The sequence below is a fragment of the Melospiza melodia genome, chromosome 1 (genome assembly GCF_035770615.1).
Source record: "Melospiza melodia melodia isolate bMelMel2 chromosome 1, bMelMel2.pri, whole genome shotgun sequence".
In the NCBI taxonomy this organism is placed as follows: domain Eukaryota; kingdom Metazoa; phylum Chordata; class Aves; order Passeriformes; family Passerellidae; genus Melospiza; species Melospiza melodia.
Genome location: NC_086194.1, coordinates 39,752,183 through 39,774,227, shown reverse-complemented (window position 1 = coordinate 39,774,227; position 22,045 = coordinate 39,752,183). Strand labels below are relative to the sequence as shown.

Below are 22,045 nucleotides of genomic sequence, written 5' to 3'. Positions count from 1 at the left end.
GGAGAAACGAACTTCTTCCCACCTTGCTCGGGCAGAATGACGCCGTCAGGATTATGAGGAAGGAGTTGATGGTGCCCAGACAGAATCTTGTATTTGAATGGAATTTATGCATCATGTATGAGATGTATGAATATGCAACAGGTTATTGTTTTTAAGGGTTAATCCTCTGTTAACGCGCATCCTTTTTTGGGCTTATGCTGCTCAGAAAAAGGTACCCGGACGTCCATAATGCTTTGTTTCTATTGTCTCATATGGTCCTAATTCAAATTGTCCAAATTATTATTACTTTAATTGCATTACTATTTTATAACCATTTTATTACTATTAAACTTTAAAAATTTTAAAAACAAGTGACTGGCGTTTTTCACAAGCTTAAGAAGTCGAGGAATAATTTAACCAATATAAGATAGCATGTATATTAATAAGAGAACTGTGTAACTTATATCCAATGAACATGAATGCCTTTGTTTGCTAGAATGTATAAATAGTGATAAATTTTGGTAGTCATCGTGCTGGCCTTGTGCACTCCTTTCTGCACCCATCTATAAATAAATACCTCGACCTGCGGATTGGGGCCTTGTACACCGGGTGAAAGAAGCTGCTTCGGGACACAGGGCCCGGTGTGGCCGGGAGGTCCCGCTGCCCAGGGGGGTGCGGGGTCAGGATTTAACCCTTTAGAGGGGGGCTCTTTAGGGGCCGCCCAAATCCCCAAACGCGCGGCTGTGGGCGCGGGGGCTGCCAGCGGTGACCCCGCCACTCCTACTGCGCATGCGCCCAGCGGCGGGCGGTGCTGCCCGGCTGAGGGTGTCACCCCGGTGCTCGCACGGCGCATGCGCTTGGCGCAGGGCCGGGGTGGGCGGCGCGGCGCGGGGGGCGGGCAGCGATGGCGGCTGCCCTGGGGCTCTCGTCCTCGCCGGGCTCCCCCGCCGTGAGCGAGCTGTGCCAGAACAGGCGGGACATCTTCCTGGAGGCCTCGCGGCTGCTCCTCACTTACGCTGACAACATCCTCCGGTGAGCGGGGTCGCCGCCCTCGGTCCGCGGGCGGTGCCGCAGGGTCCCGCCGGCCGCTCCCCGGCTCCGCGCGGCGCTTTCGGTTCTGTTGTGTAATACCGGAGCTCAGAAGCGTCTCGCGTGGTTTTGTCGCTATTTTAAAATTAATGTTGCTTACATTAACAGAGGTGTAGTGTTCTGGATTTCAGTTTCTTTATTTATTGCTCGTTGGTTTGTTTTGAAAGTTTAGGAGTTTGTGTATTAACCACAAGATGATGCCTTATTCTGATTTTCCACCTTACGTGGGTACTGAACTACCTAAAAACGAGTGGATGCACAGCAAGTAATTCAACTTGATTTAAACTTATTTTTTACTTCATTTAGATTTTTTTTTTTATTCTACTTTTTTTCTTGCCCTGTGCTTCTGACTTCGCAGGGTTGGTACCGAGAGTTAATTATAGCCGAGTTTCTGCGAGGTGGCTCTTTCGTGTGATTGACCTTGGTGTCTCCGGCAGCTCCAGGTGCACGGGCTGCCCCTCCCTGGCTGTGTCTGCCTTGTCAACCACTTGTTAAAGCTGCTGACAGAGAATGGCGAGTCCCGGGCTGGCTTCTTTTAAAGAAAGAGGCGAGAGAAAAAGGTTTTTAAAGGAATTGAAAGAGGAAAGGGAACTGAAAGGTAGTACAGAGACTACAGTCGTTCCACTCAAGTACCAGGCAGTTTAGCACAGCTTCGGTGGTGGTGCCAAAGCCATCCAGCGTTAATCTGGCAGGTTCAATTGGAATGCATCACGTATAAGGGGATGTGAAATTGTCTCTTAGCCCTTTTGGGTATCACTACAAAACATGAATTCATGAGCATAAGTTGCAAGTTAAACTTTAGCACCAGTTGGTAACTCAGAACTAAGCGCAAGAAACATTTATAAAGTCTTAAGTTTTATGTAGGTTTTGCCTAAGTGATGTAAATGAAACTAAACTTTAAAAAAAATCTTTCACAGTTACTCAGCTTTTAAGTGTCTCCTTCATTTGCAGATATAATTATAACTTTCAATTTGTTCAGGAATCCCTATGAGGAAAAATACAGATTAATTCGGATTGGAAATCCAGCATTTTCTACAAGGTTGTTGCCTGTCAGAGGAGCTGTTGAATGTTTATTTGAGATGGGGTTTCAAGAGGTGAGTATAATGTAATAACTTCAGGTATCTTCATCTGTTTACATAATGAAATTGAAAATTGGATTTTTTTTCTGTTTCTCTTTGTTGCAAGGCTGTAGATTTTAGGGCAGTTGGTGTTTTCTTTCAGTCCTTGTCCACAAATATCTGTAGCTAACCAGCAGAGAATTTAGATGTGGCTGCTTCAGAAAAATGATGAGCTAACCTAATGCATAACAAGATTTTTGTTTTGCTGCTCAGGCACTGCTGGTTTACTGAATGGCTAGATACTTATCCATGCTGGCACAAAGGAAGTGGTGGGAAGCAGGGTGGAAACCCCTTCTCTTTGTAGTAATGTGCTGTTTGTTGGACATCAGACATTATAAATGAGTGTTGAAACTGTCATTTCAAAGGGATAAAAAAAATTTAAGAAGCTCTACTCTTCTTCATGTTCCTACCATTAGTAGGGCCCTGTAGTGATTTAGATAAGGGAAGCTGATCTGATGAAAACTTAATCTTCCAAAACGAAACCAGAAATGTTTTCAGCCAGTTCACAGCGCAGCTGCACAAGTACTGGTGTTGTCATGACAGCAGTGAAGGGCAATAGACTGACTGTTCAAGTAGTAGTAGGAGGGTGAGTCCTTCAAAGCCCATTTTTAAAAGTTATGAAATGTTATCCTAAAATAGTGTTGCCTGAATCTTGATTATTTTGCAGTCAGAAGGATGCGTTTCAAAGATTGCTTTGTGTTCTGCTGTGGTCCCTGACTTGGTGGAACTTCAACTGTCAAAGCTTGTTAAACTAGAAGCAGTTTTTATAATTACTGGAAACCCAACTCTTGTTTAACAGTGCAAAGCTCTTGCTTTACTTTAATTTGTCTGTTTGATGCCACAAACTGTATGGGTATGTACATTATGTTACTTAGGTCCAGCTGTCATGAGACCTCTGCCTTCTCTTTGGGTAAAGTTACTACTATAATTTGTTTATTAAAAGAAAAAGTCTACTGAAAGAAGTGGTGACTGCAGAGGGAGAAACGGTTTGTGGATTTATTCTTATGTGGGTGCTCAGGAGACTTTGAATGGTGTATTTTGACCAGGAGGTGGGTGGTGTAGGTGGGGGCAGTTCTCTGAGAGTGTGTTGTCTCAGTCTTAAGTTATTGTGTCTGTCAAAGCTGGAGCTCACAAACTTCTCTTCAACTGCATGGCTAATATTGTTCCTTCTTTTGCTTCTGCTTGATAATGGATTGATACATTCCGTTTAGTTTTGTGGGTTTTTTTTAAGTGTTAACACCAAGTCTCCATCTGCAGTGATATGTGACCTCAAGTAATTGTAGGTAAACAAATTACCTTAATAAATAGAAGTGCTGCAGTGGTAGAAACTGAAACTGTTAAGGGATGAATGCTTCAGGCTATTCATGTTTTTAGTAACCTGTTCCTTTATGTTAAGCACAGATACTTGATTCTGTCATAATGACTGATCTCTTGTTATGCTACCAGTAATCATGTTGCAGTCAAAAATAAAACCCAAAAATCAACCCAGGTACCAGTTGTAATAAGAGTAATATTGCCTGAGAACTTAAAACTTCAACATAAAAGATACCAGTATGTATGAGAATTTCCAGCAAATGCTGTCCTCGGGGCTTCTTCCCTCAGCATTGGATGTCTTCCTGTGTTGACTAGGATTTAATTACTGTACTATGAGAACTGAGCATTAATTGTTCATTTCTGTTGTTGCTGCTTTCTGTGCCAAACCATAACTGCACAGCCCATGAATGGCTCCACAAAATAAGTTACTAACCAAAGCATGTTGGTATAAGCTCTGTTTCTCTAGATTGACTCTAGATTCTTTATCTAGTAGGCTTCTGAAGTTGTGAGAGGCTTCAGGTTTCTATTGTAAGGGACCTAATCTAAAAAGCTGAATCCTGCCAAGCCTTAGGATGCTAACTTCCAGTAAACTCTGCAGCTAAAGTTACAGCTCATTGACCAGCTTAGACGTGCATTAACTGCTGAATTCACTTGTCTAAATTTCAGGGAGAAACTCACCTGGTTTTCCCTAAGGAAGCTTCAATTGAGCAGCTACGTAAAATCAGAGACTTAATTGCTGGAGAGAGGAGTAGCAGACTGAATGAGTCAAACCAAATCCACAGATCAGGATCCTCTGAAGCTGTCAGCAGCACTCAGACAGCTGCACAGCACCCTTCAGGACCTGTTGCCCCTGCCCGTCAGCGACCAGAAACATCACTTGTGCAATCTCTTGAAATGGTAATTATGATCTGCAAACTTCATAGGCTCCTTAGTCTTGCATATAAAGATTGAAGAAGAATTTACTGTTAGGACAGTTAAATGCTCAGAGAAAATGAGTAGACTCCAAATAAGCACATTGTTAAGCCTAGAGCAGCTTGGTCTGACCACATAGCTAATCTTGCTTTGAGAAGGTTGGACTAGGCATTTTTTCCCCCAGTGGTTTCTCGAAGTTTTTGAGTGTTTTCTTCAGTTTACATACAACTTAAGCATGAAATGTGCTATAAACAGAATATTAGCAGGAGATTTTGTTGAAGATGTCCATGAATATTCTGTTGATCGGAGTGTGAAGAAAAAAAGCTGATATGTGTTGAAAAGGAGCAGCAAGATGGAAAACAAGGGGGAGAGTGGGAAGCTAAAACTAGGGTTGTGTTTGGTGTTTGAGTGCCGGCAGAAGAAGAGGAGCATAACCATAATGCTTATAATTGTTGCTGTCTTGGTTCATGCAATATGATCTCTCTGTGTAGCCTGTGAGGAGGGCTTTCTTTTTTCACATGTGCCTGTCATTAAAAACAGAAATTTAGCCAAACAAGGACAAATTTATAGTTATTTAGGCTAAGTTTCCCTTGTCCAAGAAGTTGAGGTGAAGTTCCTGATCAAGGCAGAGCAGAGACCTTTCAGCTGATGTTAACTGGCCTGATGAGAGAAGACTCACCACCTCATACAACTTTGAAAAACTAAGTTACACCTCTTGATAGAAGCTTTTGAGGATGCTTTGGTTTAACTTTCTGAAGAGTTTTTCCTCCTAGAACCAGTGTCACTTTAATCTCAAAGTTGGTGTAAGATTAATCCTTCCAAAAGCTCACTTGCCATGCATCCTTAAACACAATTTGCATGTTTTACATTATATTATCAGTATATTGTTGGATATGAACCATGACATACTGTTTCTTCCCAATGCCTACCCAAGTCAGTGAATGAGAAATGGCAAAGCATTATTTGAAGTGATGGCTTTTGGGGATAGAGAGCACTGAATGAGCCATCCTCACACAAAAGGTCTTTTGGGAAAACCACTGTTGTAGGCATGTTGTATTGAGACATTTAATCTAATTATGTTAGCATGGCAGTAGTTGTCTCTAAAATATGCTGACTGGATTTGTTTTACTTTGTTTGGAGGTTTCTGGGTTGTTTTTTTTGACCTGCTTCTAGATTTTTACTGTTTCAGTCACTTCTGCAGTGGTGGTTGGAAGCAATTATGAAACCTGTAGAATGATTTGCTGCTGCTATACTGCTTAGTAAGGGAAGCTTTAAGTTGAACCTGCAGTGACAACGATGTTGCACAATGTTGACGCAATGTGTTCGGAGGTTAATCCTTGCAATTTCTAGTTATTCTGCCCCAACATACACTAGCGGTCAGAGTTGTGGATCCATTTCTCTGAAACTATTCATTTCCATGCCTGGGTGGTGAGACCAAAATTACTGCTATTTAGAAGCGTTAGTAATGCAGTGTTTGCACTCTGTTAGAATGCTCTATTTAGTTGATCTCTGCAGGGAACTGTACTGATAGGTCTCTGAGCCACTGAATTTGGTCTTTATAGTCTGAATTGATTAGAAGGAAGTCTGGCACTGACTTGGCCATTTTGCTTGCACAGCAGTGGCGATTTGTTTTCCAGTGAGTATGCTGCAGAGTTATAGTTGTGTTATTGTTGCATGCACTGCTGACAGATGTCAGAGAGATTTAGAGTTGTGTCTGTAGTGCAAGCATTTTTTTCTTGCCTGTGTGTTTCACCTGTCATTCATGGGAGGCCTGGTAAATGCAGGGAAAAGCAAATTATTTGGAAGAACAGAGGAATATTCCTAAATACACAGTTCTAGGAACCTAGCCCACCATGAATTTGCCTCATTGTTTTCTTCTGCATTTCTTGTCATAAAATATTCTTGAGACTTAGGAGAAGGAGAGCTATGGCTAGTTGTTAATTTGGTGGATGGATTCTGATCCCTTCCTGAATGGCATAGTGATTACAGGAGGAAAGGTGTATCCAAACTTAGAACTGCAGCAAGCTTCACCTGGCTTCTACGATTAAATGTTTGCATAACACTTCATATAGTGGCTTTTATAAAGCAGATTAAGCACTACTGTAACACTGATGGTTTTGCATCAGAAACCCAAGTTGTCAGAGAGTCTGGGAGACTTCCTGTTGTGCTGAGCAATATCCCTGCATACCCTTTCAGGAAGCTGATGGACCATGAAGGTCTTAAGGCCTTTGGCAGTCTCTAATGTCCCTTATTTCTTCCTTTCAACTTGCATTAAATGAATCTGGACACAATGGAGTTTATGATGTTAAACCAGTTACCTACAGCTGATGAGCTCCAGGAAAAGCAAAACAAGCTCTGTTCTGTTTTAGCAGTTATGAAAATGAAGGACTGATACTGAAGTACTGTAACAGCATCAAAACAAGCACTTGTAATTTGAGTGCTCCTTTAAAAGAAGTTTTCTTCTGAAGCATTCTCACACCTGGGTGTATGATACTGCATTTGCTGCAAGCCTCTCAGGAAAGCATTGCATTTTTGATTAAATTAAAATCACAGTTAACAAGGCTAAAGGCTGAAGCATGATGTAACAATAGAGAAAAGGTAATTTAGCAGTGCCACAGACTTCCCCCAAAAATATGCCAGACTCTTACTTTAAAAATCCCATTTCACGTTCTGTATTGTTCCCTTTTAAATGGGAACAAATGGTTTGCTCAGCTACCAGCTTCATTATTATTTACCTCAGCTGTTAGTTTTGGTATCTATGTTGTACCTTATTGTGTGCAACGTGCCTCTAGGTGACACTTAGGATAACTGACTGAAGGAAACCTTGTTCTTTTATCCAGTTGCTCCTGAAACTGCGTGGTTCAGTGGGTGGGTACTGGGCTGTCTATATAAACCTCTACCAGAACTGATCTATAAAAGAAGGAAGTAGAAACAGACAAGCAACATTCATGAATAAGAAATAATAAGCAGAATACATCAATAATATAGTACTACAAACCAGTGTAGCAGTGCCCAGAAAATGAAAGCAATTGCATGTCTTTTTGTGGATTTTGGGTAAACAGTCCAAAAGAAAGGAGGAGGAGATTAGGTGGGGAGGAGAAGTCAAAGATTTTTCCATTAAAGGTGTCTTCAAAAACAGTTTTCTCCCTAAGTTAATTGATTTTTCACTCAAGACACCATTCAGAATGCTTAGAGACAGCAAGACTAGCTTTACGGTTTGAGTGGTGGTGTCTTCAGTTCTTGTTGATATCTTTGCAAATAAACATTTCACCGTAAATAAATATATAATGTAAACATGAACATAGAATTATGACTGACTTAAACTAAAATAGATCTTGGTTATTCTGCGTGAAGGTGAAAATTCATAAATCATCTTGTGATTGAAAATCCTTTTGCAGGCTGCAAAAATCTTGAAAACACTTCAGACAAAATTTGAGGGTCTTGTGTTGATGTATGAGAATCCTTCTATTCAACAAAAAGCACTGGCTGCAATTCCCCTCCAGGAATTGAAAAGCAAAGCTCAGAAAAAGCTAGCACAAGCTACAAGACTGGACAAAGGTAATGCTGCCAAGTTAAAGTGTATATGAAAGTGGAAGTGTTCTTTCAAACATAGCACACATTGTTGGTCTGTGTTTGGTCTTATGTCTGCAGGTTCCAAATGCTGTTTCTAAATTGGAATTGCCTTCTTCCTAATTTACTACTTACTTCTCTTATTTTTATTTCGCTTTTGTCATCTGTCTTTTACTGCTCTTATGTAGAAATTTTGGACTCTCAATTTCTGTATTAGTAGAAAAAAGCACTGGGGAAACAAATGTTGCATTCCTTGAATCTCAAGTGAAATAGCTACAAGAAGAGGAGGGGAGCTTCTTGTTCAAGTAGTTATTGTTGTGAAATTCTCAGAGTGCAGTTTTCCTGTATGTACTATGGTTCTAAATTCAGAATAAAAACTTTAAATACCACTTCTCTTTTTTAAAGTTATATTGGTGAGATTTTGAATGAGATCTTTCCAAGATGCAACCTGATTCAAACAAATGATCACTTTCCTTCCTAATCCTTAAATGAATAGGGTTATACCCTGTTCCTCATGGAGCTAGATATGAAATGTAGGCATAAATACTTGTGGCATCAGTGTTTAAAATTTATACTTTCTTCATAAATGTGAATTTGTTTTGAATGTATGAAATTTTTGTCAATTAAAATGACATATTTCTATTTTCAGGTGATGGTTTTAGATTTGTTTCAGTGGCATGGTAAAATGTTACTTCTATAAGATAAATATTTTAAAAACTACAATTCCAAGATCATATTTAAACAAAAAAATAATTTTCACCATGAATCTTTGATAGAAGACTGTTTCAAGCAGTTCTGCTAAATTTATAGGAGTGCTGTTGGTTTGCAAACAAAAAAAAAATCTCTTTGTATGTTTTTTATAAATTACTATGTGGTGTCTCATACAGCCACACAGTAATATGTAATTGTGGCTTTGGCATTAAGAAAATTTTTGACAATGGATTTTCTTAGTAATTTTTCTTTTATAAAACTGTATTGGGAAGTAAGAAACCATGTGAACAATTGCAAAGCATTTTTATTCAGCAGCATGGGACAATACATTGGGGAAAAGAGATTTAGCAGTAATAAATTTACAAGTATTAAATTTCTTTATAAAGGAGAAGAATCAAGAACAAGCCTGCCTCTTAGACTCTGTTTTAATACTACTGTGCACATTGTTTAAAAAGGGGAAGGAAGGGAGAGGATAGTGCCCTGAGTGCTTCTTCCCAAACCATCAGGCTGATTTAGTCAAAATGGCTTCCAGACCTTAATTTAGATACAGATAAAGGGGAAGGGATGGGATTCCACTGTTTCAGATTGTGACAGCTTGAAAGCATTTTTCAAGAGCTTTAAAGAAACATGTGTTTTGGAATGAACTATGTATGAGATGTTTGGGTAATTGGTTTTCAGCTTCTTGGTTTCTGTCCTGCTGCATTAAGACTGTCACCTCTAGGAATAAATACTTAGTGCTAGGGGACACTTGTTTTTGGGATAGGCCTTGCAACACATAGTGAGCATTTTTGGCTCATAAAGACTAGGAAGGTAACAGTCATTTGATGAGAATTATAGCTTTGATTTTATTTTTTCTCTTTGCCACATTTCATTAGAAAGATGGACTGAACAGTCAAAAATAGCTGTGTATCCCAGCCAACTGTTTTTTGTTCAAAGAAATCACATTTGTCATTTTTCCATGTGATGTTTTAATGAAGTATTTATTTTGCAAATCAAGGGAAGAATGTTTATAGCGTAGCAGTCATATTTTCACAGATGGGTTCTACTTTGAGTGTTGTTATCCAGGAAAAGAGAGTATGGCCTGTGCTTGAAATATTTTCATTCAGCTTTTAGCAAAAAGTTTGAATATATAAGCATATCCATTTTGTAAGCAGTGAGCCTTTCTCTGAGTGTTACAGCACAAAGGTTTTCCACATACCCGAGTAAAAATGGAAATTTTACTATAATTAGAAGTCAGGTGTTCTTGTTTTGATTAACAGATGATCTCTTCTCATGCAATGTGTGTTTAATGGTGTTAATGCTCCTACAGAGCCCTTTGTACCAAGGGTGGCTACAGCTTCAGAGCAAGATGTGAAATTAACTTAGGGGTTTTTTCACCATGCTGAAAAAGTGCATAAATTTTTAGTGCAACTGCCTTCAATTTCCTTCTAGCAACATTTTTACGAATTTATTTTATATGTTAATATTCATTAGTCAAACCTGTCTGCACTGTGACTAGAATAAAGCTGTAGTGCATAAAAATAACAGACAGTAATACCTATGATTGCAGTGTGGCCTAGGTGATAAAGTTATTAGGAAGAATTATTTGAATATTTATGTATCTGAGAAGGAAAAGGATCTCTCTGCACATTGTAATAGGATGTGCATTTAAAGATTCTAAGGAGTTTAAATGAATGGATCTTTCTTGAAAAGCTGCATTTTTAGATTTGTTTTTTAGGTAAAATGGGGCTATTTCCACGTGTCAGAACAGTGAGAATATGTAAGTAGGTTCTAACTCCTGTTGTAAGCAGGAAAATAAGCCAGAACAGTCTGGTGTGGTGAAATCAGCTAGAGTAGAAAACAAAAGACATCCTGTGTCTGCCTTGGGTAAGCTGAGAAAGGTGTTTATTTGCTGAAATTAGAACAAACTCAACACGTTTGCATGCTATATACGTATTTTCTACAATAATTAGGCAGTGTTTGTAGAAGGTCTGTTTATAGAAAGCCTGTGCACCTGGTTGCTTAGATTGCTGCCAGTGTCTGGTTCTTTGGTATGTTGAAATCAAAACAATTGTTATTCCTATGAATAGGAAAATATTTTGGAGCAGAAAAATAATTAACTCTCTGTTCCAAAGTCCTGGAAGAGTATGAAGGGCATCAGGAACTTCATCAGGCTGAAATACAAATATGACTCTTTTCTGAGCAGTTTTTCATTCTCATTCTAGCTATAGTATTAAGTACAGCAGTTTTTTGTTCTCAAGTTTGAACTTACTCAATCTTGACAATTTAGATTTTCTTTTTTGTATGTATTTAAGTAATATACAAAGCATTTTAATACGGATTTTATTTAAAAGTACATAAAAATAAATAAAGGCCTAGTGATGCTAATTTGAGTAGGCACTGTTAAATTTAACTAAATTATTTTTCCATTTGAACTAACTGTGTGTTGTATAAATTTTACAGGTGCACATGTGAGTGAAGAGGACTTCTTATTGTTGGAGCTTTTGGACTGGTTTAAGACTTCCTTTTTTCATTGGGTGAATAGTCTTCCTTGCAGCAGGTGTGGTGGGCAGACAGAGCCTAAAAGTGACTACCTGCTGCCTTCTGATGATGATCTAAGGTGGGATGCCAGACGAGTGGAAAACCATTACTGCAACCAGTGTCAGCTCTGTAACAGATTCCCAAGGTGAGCATACAGAAACTTGCTGCCTTTTTTCTTTCAAGAAACAGCTTTGTATTTGTGCATTTTGTGAACAGGTGAGAAGTTGTTAATTCAGAAAGTAGAGAAGCTGTTTTAAGTAACATGATAGAATGTTTGATGAACCAGCAATTTCTCTGCAAAATCAGAGATTTTTAAAAACAATATATGCTTTCTCTTATGTGGACCTGTTCTGAATACTTGCCTGGCTTGTTTGGGTTTTTTTTTAATGTTAATTTGATGAACTACAGCTTCTAAATAAAATATGTTAATATTGGCAACTATATGTAGGTAGTGTTTTGTTATTGCAGGGAAAACTTCACTTCTGCAGAAAATCACAGCATAGTGTACATCTTTTGCTGAGTCTATAGCAGAAGAACAAATATACAATTTATTTATACTTTTGTGGCATTTAGACATTTTGCTAACTGTTTAAAGGATCAGCATAAAAGTAGTATTTTAAGATGTCTAAATCAATTTTGGAAACTTAACCAGATTTGTTTTGGTGCTGCTATAAACATATGATGGAGTCGTGTGAGTTGAGGTAGCATTCTTGTATTTTGTGCAGTATAGCAATTATTTCCATTATGTTCTGTGGACTGATTGATACTGAAGTCTGTTCAGATCATCAAAACACGATCTAAAGATTTCTGAAAGGTGAAATGTATTTTTAATTGTTCTTGTTTTGTGTTGTTTTTTTCCTGTAGGTATAACAACCCTGAAAAACTTCTGGAAACCAGACGTGGACGCTGCGGCGAGTGGGCCAACTGTTTTACACTGTGCTGCAGAGCTGTGGGGTTTGAGGCAAGATACGTCTGGGACCATACAGGTATCGATGTTCTGGAGTATTGTAACATTAATGCAAACCTGTGCAAAAGCAGGTTATGCATTTTATGTCTCTCAGATCATATTAGCCATCAGGCAGCCTGTGCAGTTACACAGTCAGCCAACAAAGACAAGATCTGTTCAATTTCTTGTCCTGCCTGATGAGGTGAAATACAGTTCTGCAACTATGGTCACATGACTGATTTCAGAATGATACAGTCTTTAGCTGAATGTAAGGGTCTGATCCTAAGAAGGAGGAAGTTTTGGTAGTTTCTCTATGTAAATGAACAGAAAACATGCTCTTTCACCTGTTCATTTAATAAATTGGAAGAAGTTACAATATTCTGCAAGATTAGAATAGAGACTCCATCTTTTTAAGTCATTGTTTATTCTTGGCCTTTGTTACATAGATCATGTGTGGACTGAAGTATATTCTTCATCTCAGAAAAGATGGCTTCACTGTGATCCTTGTGAAAATGTGTGTGATAAGCCTCTTCTCTATGAAGCTGGCTGGGGAAAGAAGCTCTCCTACATAATTGCATTCTCCAAAGATGAGGTAGGAGTAATGATGCTAATAATAAACAAACTTGCCCTAAGCAAGTGTGCAGTGTATTCCACCTTGTTGTGATTTTCCCAATTATTGTAGAAAAGCATACTTTTATTAACTAGCCTCTTTAAATGAAGCAAGATATATGGAAATTTTTGGTTGCTTTATTTTCTTCCATTTGTGCTTGAGGTGGTTGATGTCACCTGGAGATACAGCAGTAAACATGAAGAAGTACTCTCTAGAAGGACGGTGCTCAGCGAAGCTACACTGCGAGAGACAATTAATGCACTAAATAGAACGGTATGTAACCTTGCTTCAGTGGGTTTCTGAGAGTGAAACACAAGTATCTGCAGGAATATGTGAAGTCCTCAAACAAAGGAATGCTTTTGGTAACCTCACAGTAATATCCATGCACTGTGGATATAAAAAATGCTGTTAATTTCTCATTTTACCCCGAATACATAGAAATCAGTCGCAGTGCTGAACTTGTGGGAAATAAGACTGTTACATACCATTATTTATCATATTATCTCTTACATACACAGATGTGTGTGTATTTATTGTTTTTCTTAGGGACTTTGGAGCAGACTTATACTTGCTGGGAGTAAACTGCAACTCATTAGTAACTATGTGGACTCCTTCAGGGTGACTGAACGTTTTCCACATCAGGGCTGCTATATCTTGAAAACAGTAGCATTTAGTAGTTGTGAGAAATGCAGGTTTAGTTTTCTTTCAATGATTTTTTACAAGCTCTAGGAAGTGAGGGAAATTATTCATGGGCTGTTTCCAAGACTTCCAAAAGGTGTTGATACCATCAGCAGAGCTTTGACACAGAGCCATTTGTATTTACACTGTTCATGCTTAACATCCCCAAAATGCATGGAGCCATTTGCCCCTGCATGTCATGGTTGGAGAACTTCTCTGCTAAGCTTTTTCCACTCCCTACTTGGGACACCAGGAACTTGATGCAATATACTAGAATACCATAAAACCTTGAACCACCTTGAGGTTTCTATTTTGTCCTCCCTTCCTTACAGGGCTAATTCCCATGCATGGAAACTTTAGTTCCAGTGGTAGTATACAGCTGATGACTTAAAAAACAGATTAAGCCTTTTTTGAGGCCTGCTGGTTTGGGAGTTATAGCCATACATTAAGATTGTGAATAATTGAGCTGGACTAATATTTTGAGACCAGGGCTTGAAATAATTTTAACAGTAATGAAAAATTAAAGTCACAGAGCAGAGCACTGTGAAGAGTAACCAGAGCATCAAAGTGCTTAAAGGAAATTGTGGATTGGTGTTGTTAATTTAGAATAAACCATATCAAGCTTCCTCTGAGCTGGAGCAAGATCAGCAGCGCTGCGTAGGGATCTCCTAAGTGTCAGGGCAACTGTTAAGACTCAGGAAGGCCTGATGTTTCATAGAAAACTGCTGCAACCACTGGTTGTCATCCATCAACACAAGTAGAGGTGTGTTTCCCCCCTTGCTGTGTTAGAACTGGTATTTGGCATCTGGAATTTGTTCAGCTGGAGCTGTTTCTCATAATTTCTCTGTATCTACTTTTCTTTGTACAATTCCACATTGTTTGGAACAAAAAAGTCTTCAAATGTTTCTTTTGTGTAATCTCTATTAGCAAAACTTGCTGGGGTCAGAACTGCTTTTGAGACAATTGAAATGCTTATCAGCCTCAAGTTTCAGGTCCCAGTGGGCTGAGTGTGCATGCCTTGGGTGATCACCAAAGCAGAAAAAAAGACGATGCATGTAATAGTTTATATACTCAATGTTGATCTTTTTTCAGCCCCATGTGAGTTTATCCACAGTTACAAGAATGAAAGGTTTCACATTCCAGATTTGTTTATTTGACATGAAGATCATATAGACAAAATACTGACATCTCAATAAATTTTTTCAAAGTTGTTTACCAAAAAATTGCTCATAGGTATATTCATGTAGGTAAAGACATGAATTCTCTTTTATTTTTCGCTAATCTTTCTGGAATTAAGTTTTTCTTGATTTTTCTGACGTTTGTAAAACAGAGATGTCATGGTTTGTTTATGACCAAATCAGTGAAATAATGCTTCCAAAGATTTTTGTTTGGGCTTAATCACAAAACCAAAACTGTTGCCAACCAAGTCACTGCACCTTAGAGAAGAAAAATTTGACCACAACTGATTCTTTGCCTTCTCTTTCCTCCAAATAATATTGAGAATGGCTATGGTCCAGCATGCATATGAATAGCTATGAAAACTGTTATGGAAGAATTTTATCATCCAAATTAATGTATTAAAGAAAAAGCACAAACATTATTTTAAAAGAATTCCATACAGTGCCTGAAAGTTCCTAGAGAAAACTGTGTACTTAAGACTAGTTTGTATTTTTATTTGTGGTATAAGATTAATGGCTCTAACAATCAGTCTAGACTTTAAATGTTAATCCATTTTTTCAATCCTATTTTTCCCTGTTGGTGTCACTCTAGAGCAGAATTACAAATACCATTTTTCTGAATGTTTTCTTTTTTCCTAAATGTCTTTTTTCAGAGACAAAAGTCTTTGTCAGAAAATAGAAAAAGAGAGCTCCTGGAAAGGACTATTGTGGAGCTTGTTGAGTTTATTTCTCCTAGAACACCTAAACCTGGAGAATATGGTGGAAGAACATCAGGCTCAATGGCTTGGCGAGTAGCCAGAGGTGAAATTGGTTCAGAGGTATTTAACATTTGCACTGATGACCATCTTAGAGGTAGCTAACTAAGAATTTGTGATTATGGTCTGTAAAAAAACAAACAAACAAAAAAACCCCCACCAAAAACAAAACAAAAAAAATTCATGGTAGATAGCCAGATTCAGCTCAAATAAGTGAATCTTGCAAAAACATTAGGTGAAAGGTTGATGTGAATTCAGTAGAGGTCCACGAGTAATTTTTGAGAATTGATGGTGGTCTATTGATTCTAATAATGTTTGGGACTTCTTGATATAAAATGTATTTTGTTCTTAAAAGTTAAAAATACTTATTTCATTTAAATTAGTTTGACAGAGCTAGAAAGTTCAAGTTAGTTAGATTGGGAAAATTGTAAAAAAATGTTGTATTTGTATTATTAGGTACTTCCAGGTTTAAACCAATAGTAGGTTTTGACCAACTATTTTTGTTACTAAAATGTGGGAGCAATTAGAATTGTGTAAATTAAGCAATCTCTTAAATAATAAGCTTTATTGATTTTCACATCAGTATTTTTTACTGTTTCCAAAAGCAAGGGTTGACTTTTATGCTAAGATACAGTTTCCCAGAACCATAATAATACTTAGCTTGAGTCAGGATGTGAAGATGTGTCTTAAATTTTGTAGCAATCCCATCATGTGGAATGTCTGTCCTGTACAGAAACAGTTGAGTGAAAGTAATGAGCTTCTTAAGATTGTCTTAGTTTAAGAAACTAATAGTTTATTGCAGTTCTCTATTGTTTGGAAGACTTAATTTCTGAAACTCTTTAAAACAATTACTTAAAAAAATATAATACTGTGAAGGTAAAAATTTTGTACTTTTAAGTTTTTTGAAGTTGATTTGTAAATTTAGGATACACATACACCTGGCATACACAAGCACCTGTATATGGTAGTTACAGGTTTGCTATTCAGAATACCATTTACTTATTCACTGTACAAGCAATGTACTCAGCATAAAAATTTTCTGTTCTGAAACTCTCATTTCTTACTTAGATGATACTATTTCATGTTAGTTTGTTAAAAAATTACTTCTGAAATAATTATTTGAAAATTTAAAAAATAAAAGTACTCCTCCACTCTGGAAAAGTTGCAAGTGTGCTGTAAGAAACTGGTTTAAAACTTTTCTTCTGCAGAAATGGTTTTGTACATGACCTCTCTTAAAAAGGACCTTTTTTTTTTTTCACTTGGCAGCAAAACTGAATTGCAAAACCATGACAAACTGTTTAAAAGTAATGTAGTCTTGAGGGAATTTAGGCATTGGGGAATGAAGGTGCTTGTACGTTTTTGTTTTTTCAGAAAAGAAAAGAAGTAGTTTTTATTCCCTCTGAAAAGGAGAAGACATCTAAACTGTTCCATCTCGTCTACAATGTAATAGAAGATAGTTATACACGGATTTCCAATAACAATGAAAAAATAAGTGGCTGGGAAGCAGGTGTTTGGAAGGCAGAATCTATTTGGAGAAAGGTTGAAACAGATTGGAAAATGGTAAGAATAGCAATTATTAAAAGCCTATAATGTACAGTAAAATTATGATAACTCCAGTAAAACAGAAAACCCTTGCCAGTGTTTGGATTCAAAACCTCTCTTGGTGCCCATAGAATTTAGCAGATGTTAGTAAATGCTGTTGTTAAGATTCAGTAAGATTGCCAGATGGTATGAGAAATTAGAAATAAATTTAACTTGTCTTTCAGAAAGGATGATTGAATTCTCTGCAGGTAGGCAAAATCCTTGCCAGAATGCCAAATTTATAAAATGGCTTCCTTCTTAGGCTTGTGGGAAAATGCTGTTTTATTGAAAAGCAGTTCTTCTCTGGAAATAAAAAAAAGTATTTGTTGTTTTAAGAATAGTTTTATAGCGTATCATCATCTCTTTGATGTACAGCCAAAGGAAGAAATTGCCATCCTAAATAATACAGTTCCATCTGCAAGAAGACAAGAACCTATCAGTTATCCAGAATATTGTATACCCTGCTTGGAATCCTTCCATAGTGTCAGGACTGAGCAGCACAAGAGTCATAGGCTCTAAATCTAAGAAGAGAATTGCTGCCTGTGGAGTGGGAAGGGGCCATGTTCTAGCAAACAGCTTTTCCCACAACAGCAACCAACTGTGGAACTGAACATTCTTGTCAGGGACTCTAGAGCATGTTAGTGCTTTTTTCCTATGTCATTTTACTAGTCTGAAGGGTCTCTGACCAAATATTCTTCTAGCTTCCCATTGATAAAAATGGAGCTAAGTATGTATCTGCCTCTTGAGATTTTCTCTCCTGGGTCTGTACATAACTGACTTGCAAAATGCATTGGGGAAATTACTTGAAGAGGCTGTGCTGCCCTAAAGAGAAAGAATAAGGAAAGGAACGGGAGAATTGTACAAAAGATGTCACAACAGGGTAGACTTAATAGTAAAAGAGAAGTAACAGAATCTCAGAGTAAGGAACAGATGTTGTCTGCTTCTCCAGGATCTGCTAAAAATCTGATAGTACATTATGTTTGCACTTCTGCAATGATCAGTCATCCTCACTTTTGCAAGAAACATGTTGTCCCTGCACTGAAACTAAACTACAATTTTTCTCAGCTCTACTAATCAGATAAGACAGGGTGGGACTAATCTATAAGACCAGGCAAAAAGACTTTAGCCTTGTATTCAGTAACACCTCAAAAGGATGAGATGGTGGCGTTGAGAAATTAGGAGCTACGGCTCCAGCTCTTTCTCAGACTTGTGGGTAAGGCATGTTAGTTTTTCAGGAATTTGCATCCTACAAGAAGTGTGTAAGAATCTTAGAATTGAAAATTACTTTCCATTGGGTGTTGGGGGATTGGATAATGGGGGATAACAGCAGAGGGAAAGGTTGTTTGGGGTTTGCCTTTTCTTTTAGTACAAGATGCAGCTTTGGAGTATGATTCAGCAATCCAAGAACTTAAAAGCCAAAGGAACCTTTACAGTAATACTTGGTTAACATTTATTATGTGATGAATGGAAAGGCATTTAAATCTAAAAGCCACAGAAAATGTATCTGTAAGTATTAGATGAAGAGAAACAGAAAATAACCACTTGGTTTTATGGTACACAATGCAAACAGGTACAAACCACAAATTCAGTCACATTACCCAGAGATAACCTGGTATCCAGGACTCAAACTGGCAGACCACAGTAGGTGATAGTAATAGTGTAAGAACCTGTAGATCTGAAATCCATGGATTGGTGAAAGGCTTGTTGTCCAGAAGAATTGCTGCAGTGGAAGAGAATTGAATGAGTTGGTTGGTTGGTTACATTTTTCCCTCTGAATTCAGGTATTTTTCACATAATACTAGAAACAGAACAACCAAGTTTGAAAGTTAGAGGAAAGTCAAAAAATACACAAAAGAAAACTTTTAAGTTCTTTTTTTTCTGATTAAATGCTTGGATATTATAATGATAGATGTAACAGACTAATGTTTGAGGCTTTTCTAGTGTTCCAAACTGTGTTTAGTGCATTTCAACAAAGTAGTATGTAATGGGGTGTTTTGGCTTCCTTACTCAAATACAGCAGTTCGGTAGGATCTGATCAAGGGAAAGCTCTTGCTAGAACCAGCTGAGATAGTCAAAAAATATGTGGAGGTCAGCACCTTAATGAACATTAGGATTACATTGACATGAAAACAGCTTAAATCATTGCATTTTCATAGGTGATCTTCAGTGTAAGACCTCACACCTTTAGGGGGTTTTAGCTTACTTCAATGTGAAAATAGTAATACTAAAATTCTGTTTAATAGTCTGTCAATTACGTTTCTATATTAGGTGGGTTCTTTAGTAAAACTAACTACTGTGTTTTATTATCATTTTGTTCTGGTTCTCTCAAGATTAAAAAATAAAGAGCTGACTAAGTCCACTAAGTATGATATTAATCAGAAGCTTGGACATGACAGAATTTTTATTAATTTAGGATTCCAAAAGGATCACAGTAATTTGGACTCCTCCAACTGTAGTGTCTGTTATTTAGGTTTGCTGATGATAGATGTTTCACTTGAAAGAACTGTCAGGCACTTCTGACCAAATTCTTGAGAGTGTTCATAGTAACTTTAATTAATGTTAATATGTGAGCGTGGCTCTTCAGCCAGGTTCAGGACAGCATTGGGACTAAATTAAATTAAACAAAGTTGTAACAGTTCAAATAATGTTAATATGGGATTTATAAATGATCAGCATGTATGATTTGCTTTAACTGAGAAACAAATCCAAGTCCTAGGAGAAGCAGTGTGCAGCCACAGCTGATGAGGCTACTGATTGCACCATTCTTTCCATCAGCAGTACTGTACTGAAATAGTTTAGTGTTCCCTAGCAAGGAGCTGTGAATGTGTACAATTACCTAACTGTGGAATATACTTGGGGATAAAGAAAGAGGTTTTTAATATAAAATTTTACTTTGTACAGTTTTAAAGATTCAAGGGCTTGACAAAGAATGAAAATGTGCTATCTTAAAATTTTTATGTTCTTGTTATGAGGATTAATTAGATGTGTGTTGGTCATCTCAGTTTTTGACATGCTGGTTGTGTCTTCTTTCCATGTAGGTTTATTTAGCCCGAAAAGAAGGATCATCCTCTGCTTCCATCAGCTGGAAGTTTGAGTGCAAGTCAGTTGGTCTAAAAATAGATAACATTTCAGTTAGGACAAGCAGTCAGACATTTCATAGTGGAAGAATACAGTGGAGACTTCGCTCTCCTACAGCAGAAATTGCTCTGATAGGAGGTAAGTGTGGAATTTAAATAATGAATTATATCATGTAGCAGAGGTGTTACTGGAAATAAATAGTTTATATGGAGACACTACTGTGCAAACACTAAAAACAAAATGTGAATATTCTTTAGTTTTCCAACAGCGTTTCTTAGCAAAGTCAAGAAAATACTGTGCATTTAATTAAAGCTGGTACAAAACTCAGTTTTATTAATATACACAGTCCTACCTGCAGTAGGGCAGGGCAAGCAAGAACACAGTGTGAATATATGATACTTGTGTTTTACTAGGAAGGATAGATGCTTCTATGTCTGGTGATAAATGAATCTGAGTAGTTGCAACTGAAATCATTAAACATCTATTACAGCTTAGCTTTTTTAATGTGCATTCTATTATTATATACTGTTTGGAGCTGCGGCTTACTGAATTATCTGTCTTTTCCTCCAATAGATAAAAATCTTTGCTCCTATTCAGATTTTTCTGGAGCAACAGAAGTTATGTTGGAAGCAGTTCTGAATGGAGGGGATGGTGAAGCTGCATGGCAACACACACAGCTGTTTAGAGGGAGCTTAACAGGATGTGGGGAAAATTGCTTGGAAATAATTATAAAACTCAGTGACCTCTGAGAATCTGAACTGCAGAAGGGTACTTTGGATTCCTTGAAGACATTATACCATGGATACAACATGAAGATTTGGTTGGCAATTCCTCTTCATTCTGCTGGCAGATTATTTCCTGTTTCACTGCTTCCATTAAACCAACTTGAAACTGCACGTGTATTGAATAGGTAAACATCACAATGAAAACCTCTTTGCTATAAAAACAAAGACAAAAATTAAGGGATTGAACCATAAAGTACCCTTTTCTTAAACTTTACAATAACAAGGAAACAATTTTTAGGAAGCAAAACATGATCATAGAAGCACATTGATTTTAATTTGGAGTTTTGGGATTGGCTTGCTGGTTTTTTCGAGTTTTTGTAATCTGCTTGGGAAAACAGATTGAATTCTGTTTTCCAATTATAACAGATGCTTCTGATGATTTCAAAATATTTTAAACAATATTAGAGGATTTAGACATTTTTTAAAAAACTGATTTTGTGTAGTATCAAGAAGTGCTGAAATTAAGTTAATTTCAATATTGCTTCAAAATTTCCATGTTAGATGTCTAAGTATTAAACCTGTGTTTAATACCAAGAACTATTTGGAAGCATGGTGGTTGCTGGGAAAATAACCTCATTTTGAAAGAAGTGTTCATTATGTACCTAAAATTGTCATGGCCTGTGATAGAAAATTGAGGCTTAAAACTGAGTAAGAACATAATATTTTTTTCTATGAAAAAATAGGTTATTCATTATAAATACTTTTTAAATAATATTAATTTGGATTTGCTTAATAAATCTTTTACAAGTTAGGCATGTAGGTTGAAATCCTTTTAAGCTGTTGCCTTGACTTGCTTTAAATACTCTTCCCAAATTTGATGTTAAAGTATATACATTTTTTTTCTGTTCAGTTAATTCAGTCTTTACATTTATTTTCAATCAATATAATAAAAAATACTATCCAGGAGACATCAGATGTTGCAGTGCTCTGAATAAAACATGGAGTGAATGTTCAGATTAGATAGCCTTTATCAGAATGTGAGGAAGGCCTTGCCTGGATTATACAAGAGATACTCTAATATAGAACTAAAATACAAAGTTCAAACTATGGTTTTATTTTTTAAATAAGTGAGAATTAAGGATGATGCTCTCAAGATCAGTGTTTTTAAAGTTTTTCTTCCTTTTTCTGATCTTTCCAACCTCTGTATTGATTTCCAGTGTTTGTCAAAAATAATTTATGTTGAAATAAATGTTTGCTGACCTTTCAACAAATCTAAGCAAA

General features: G+C 37.1%; 1 protein-coding gene across 1 annotated transcript; it reads left to right on the top strand.

The window, feature by feature from the left end:
• Positions 1 to 864: 864 nt before the first annotated feature.
• On the top strand, positions 865 to 22,036 carry NGLY1 (N-glycanase 1). The gene is made up of 12 exons (XM_063154695.1): positions 865 to 1,011; positions 2,048 to 2,162; positions 4,167 to 4,397; positions 7,811 to 7,970; positions 11,136 to 11,358; positions 12,078 to 12,199; positions 12,606 to 12,751; positions 12,932 to 13,042; positions 15,279 to 15,443; positions 16,752 to 16,940; positions 20,000 to 20,177; positions 20,613 to 22,036. Exons 1-12 carry the CDS (start codon positions 884 to 886, stop codon positions 20,786 to 20,788), a joined length of 1,944 nt encoding a protein of 647 aa, XP_063010765.1. The 5' UTR covers positions 865 to 883; the 3' UTR covers positions 20,789 to 22,036.
• Positions 22,037 to 22,045: the final 9 nt, after the last annotated feature.

Bases quoted from the DNA above. Each gene is read 5' to 3' on its own strand.
- NGLY1 (XM_063154695.1), top strand. From the start codon at position 884: ATGGCGGCTGCCCTGGGGCTCTCGTCCTCGCCGGGCTCCCCCGCCGTG. The intron at 4,398-7,810 runs GTAATTATGATC...ATCCTTTTGCAG, and splicing joins TTGTGCAATCTCTTGAAATG to GCTGCAAAAATCTTGAAAAC. The intron at 7,971-11,135 runs GTAATGCTGCCA...TAAATTTTACAG, and splicing joins AGCTACAAGACTGGACAAAG to GTGCACATGTGAGTGAAGAG.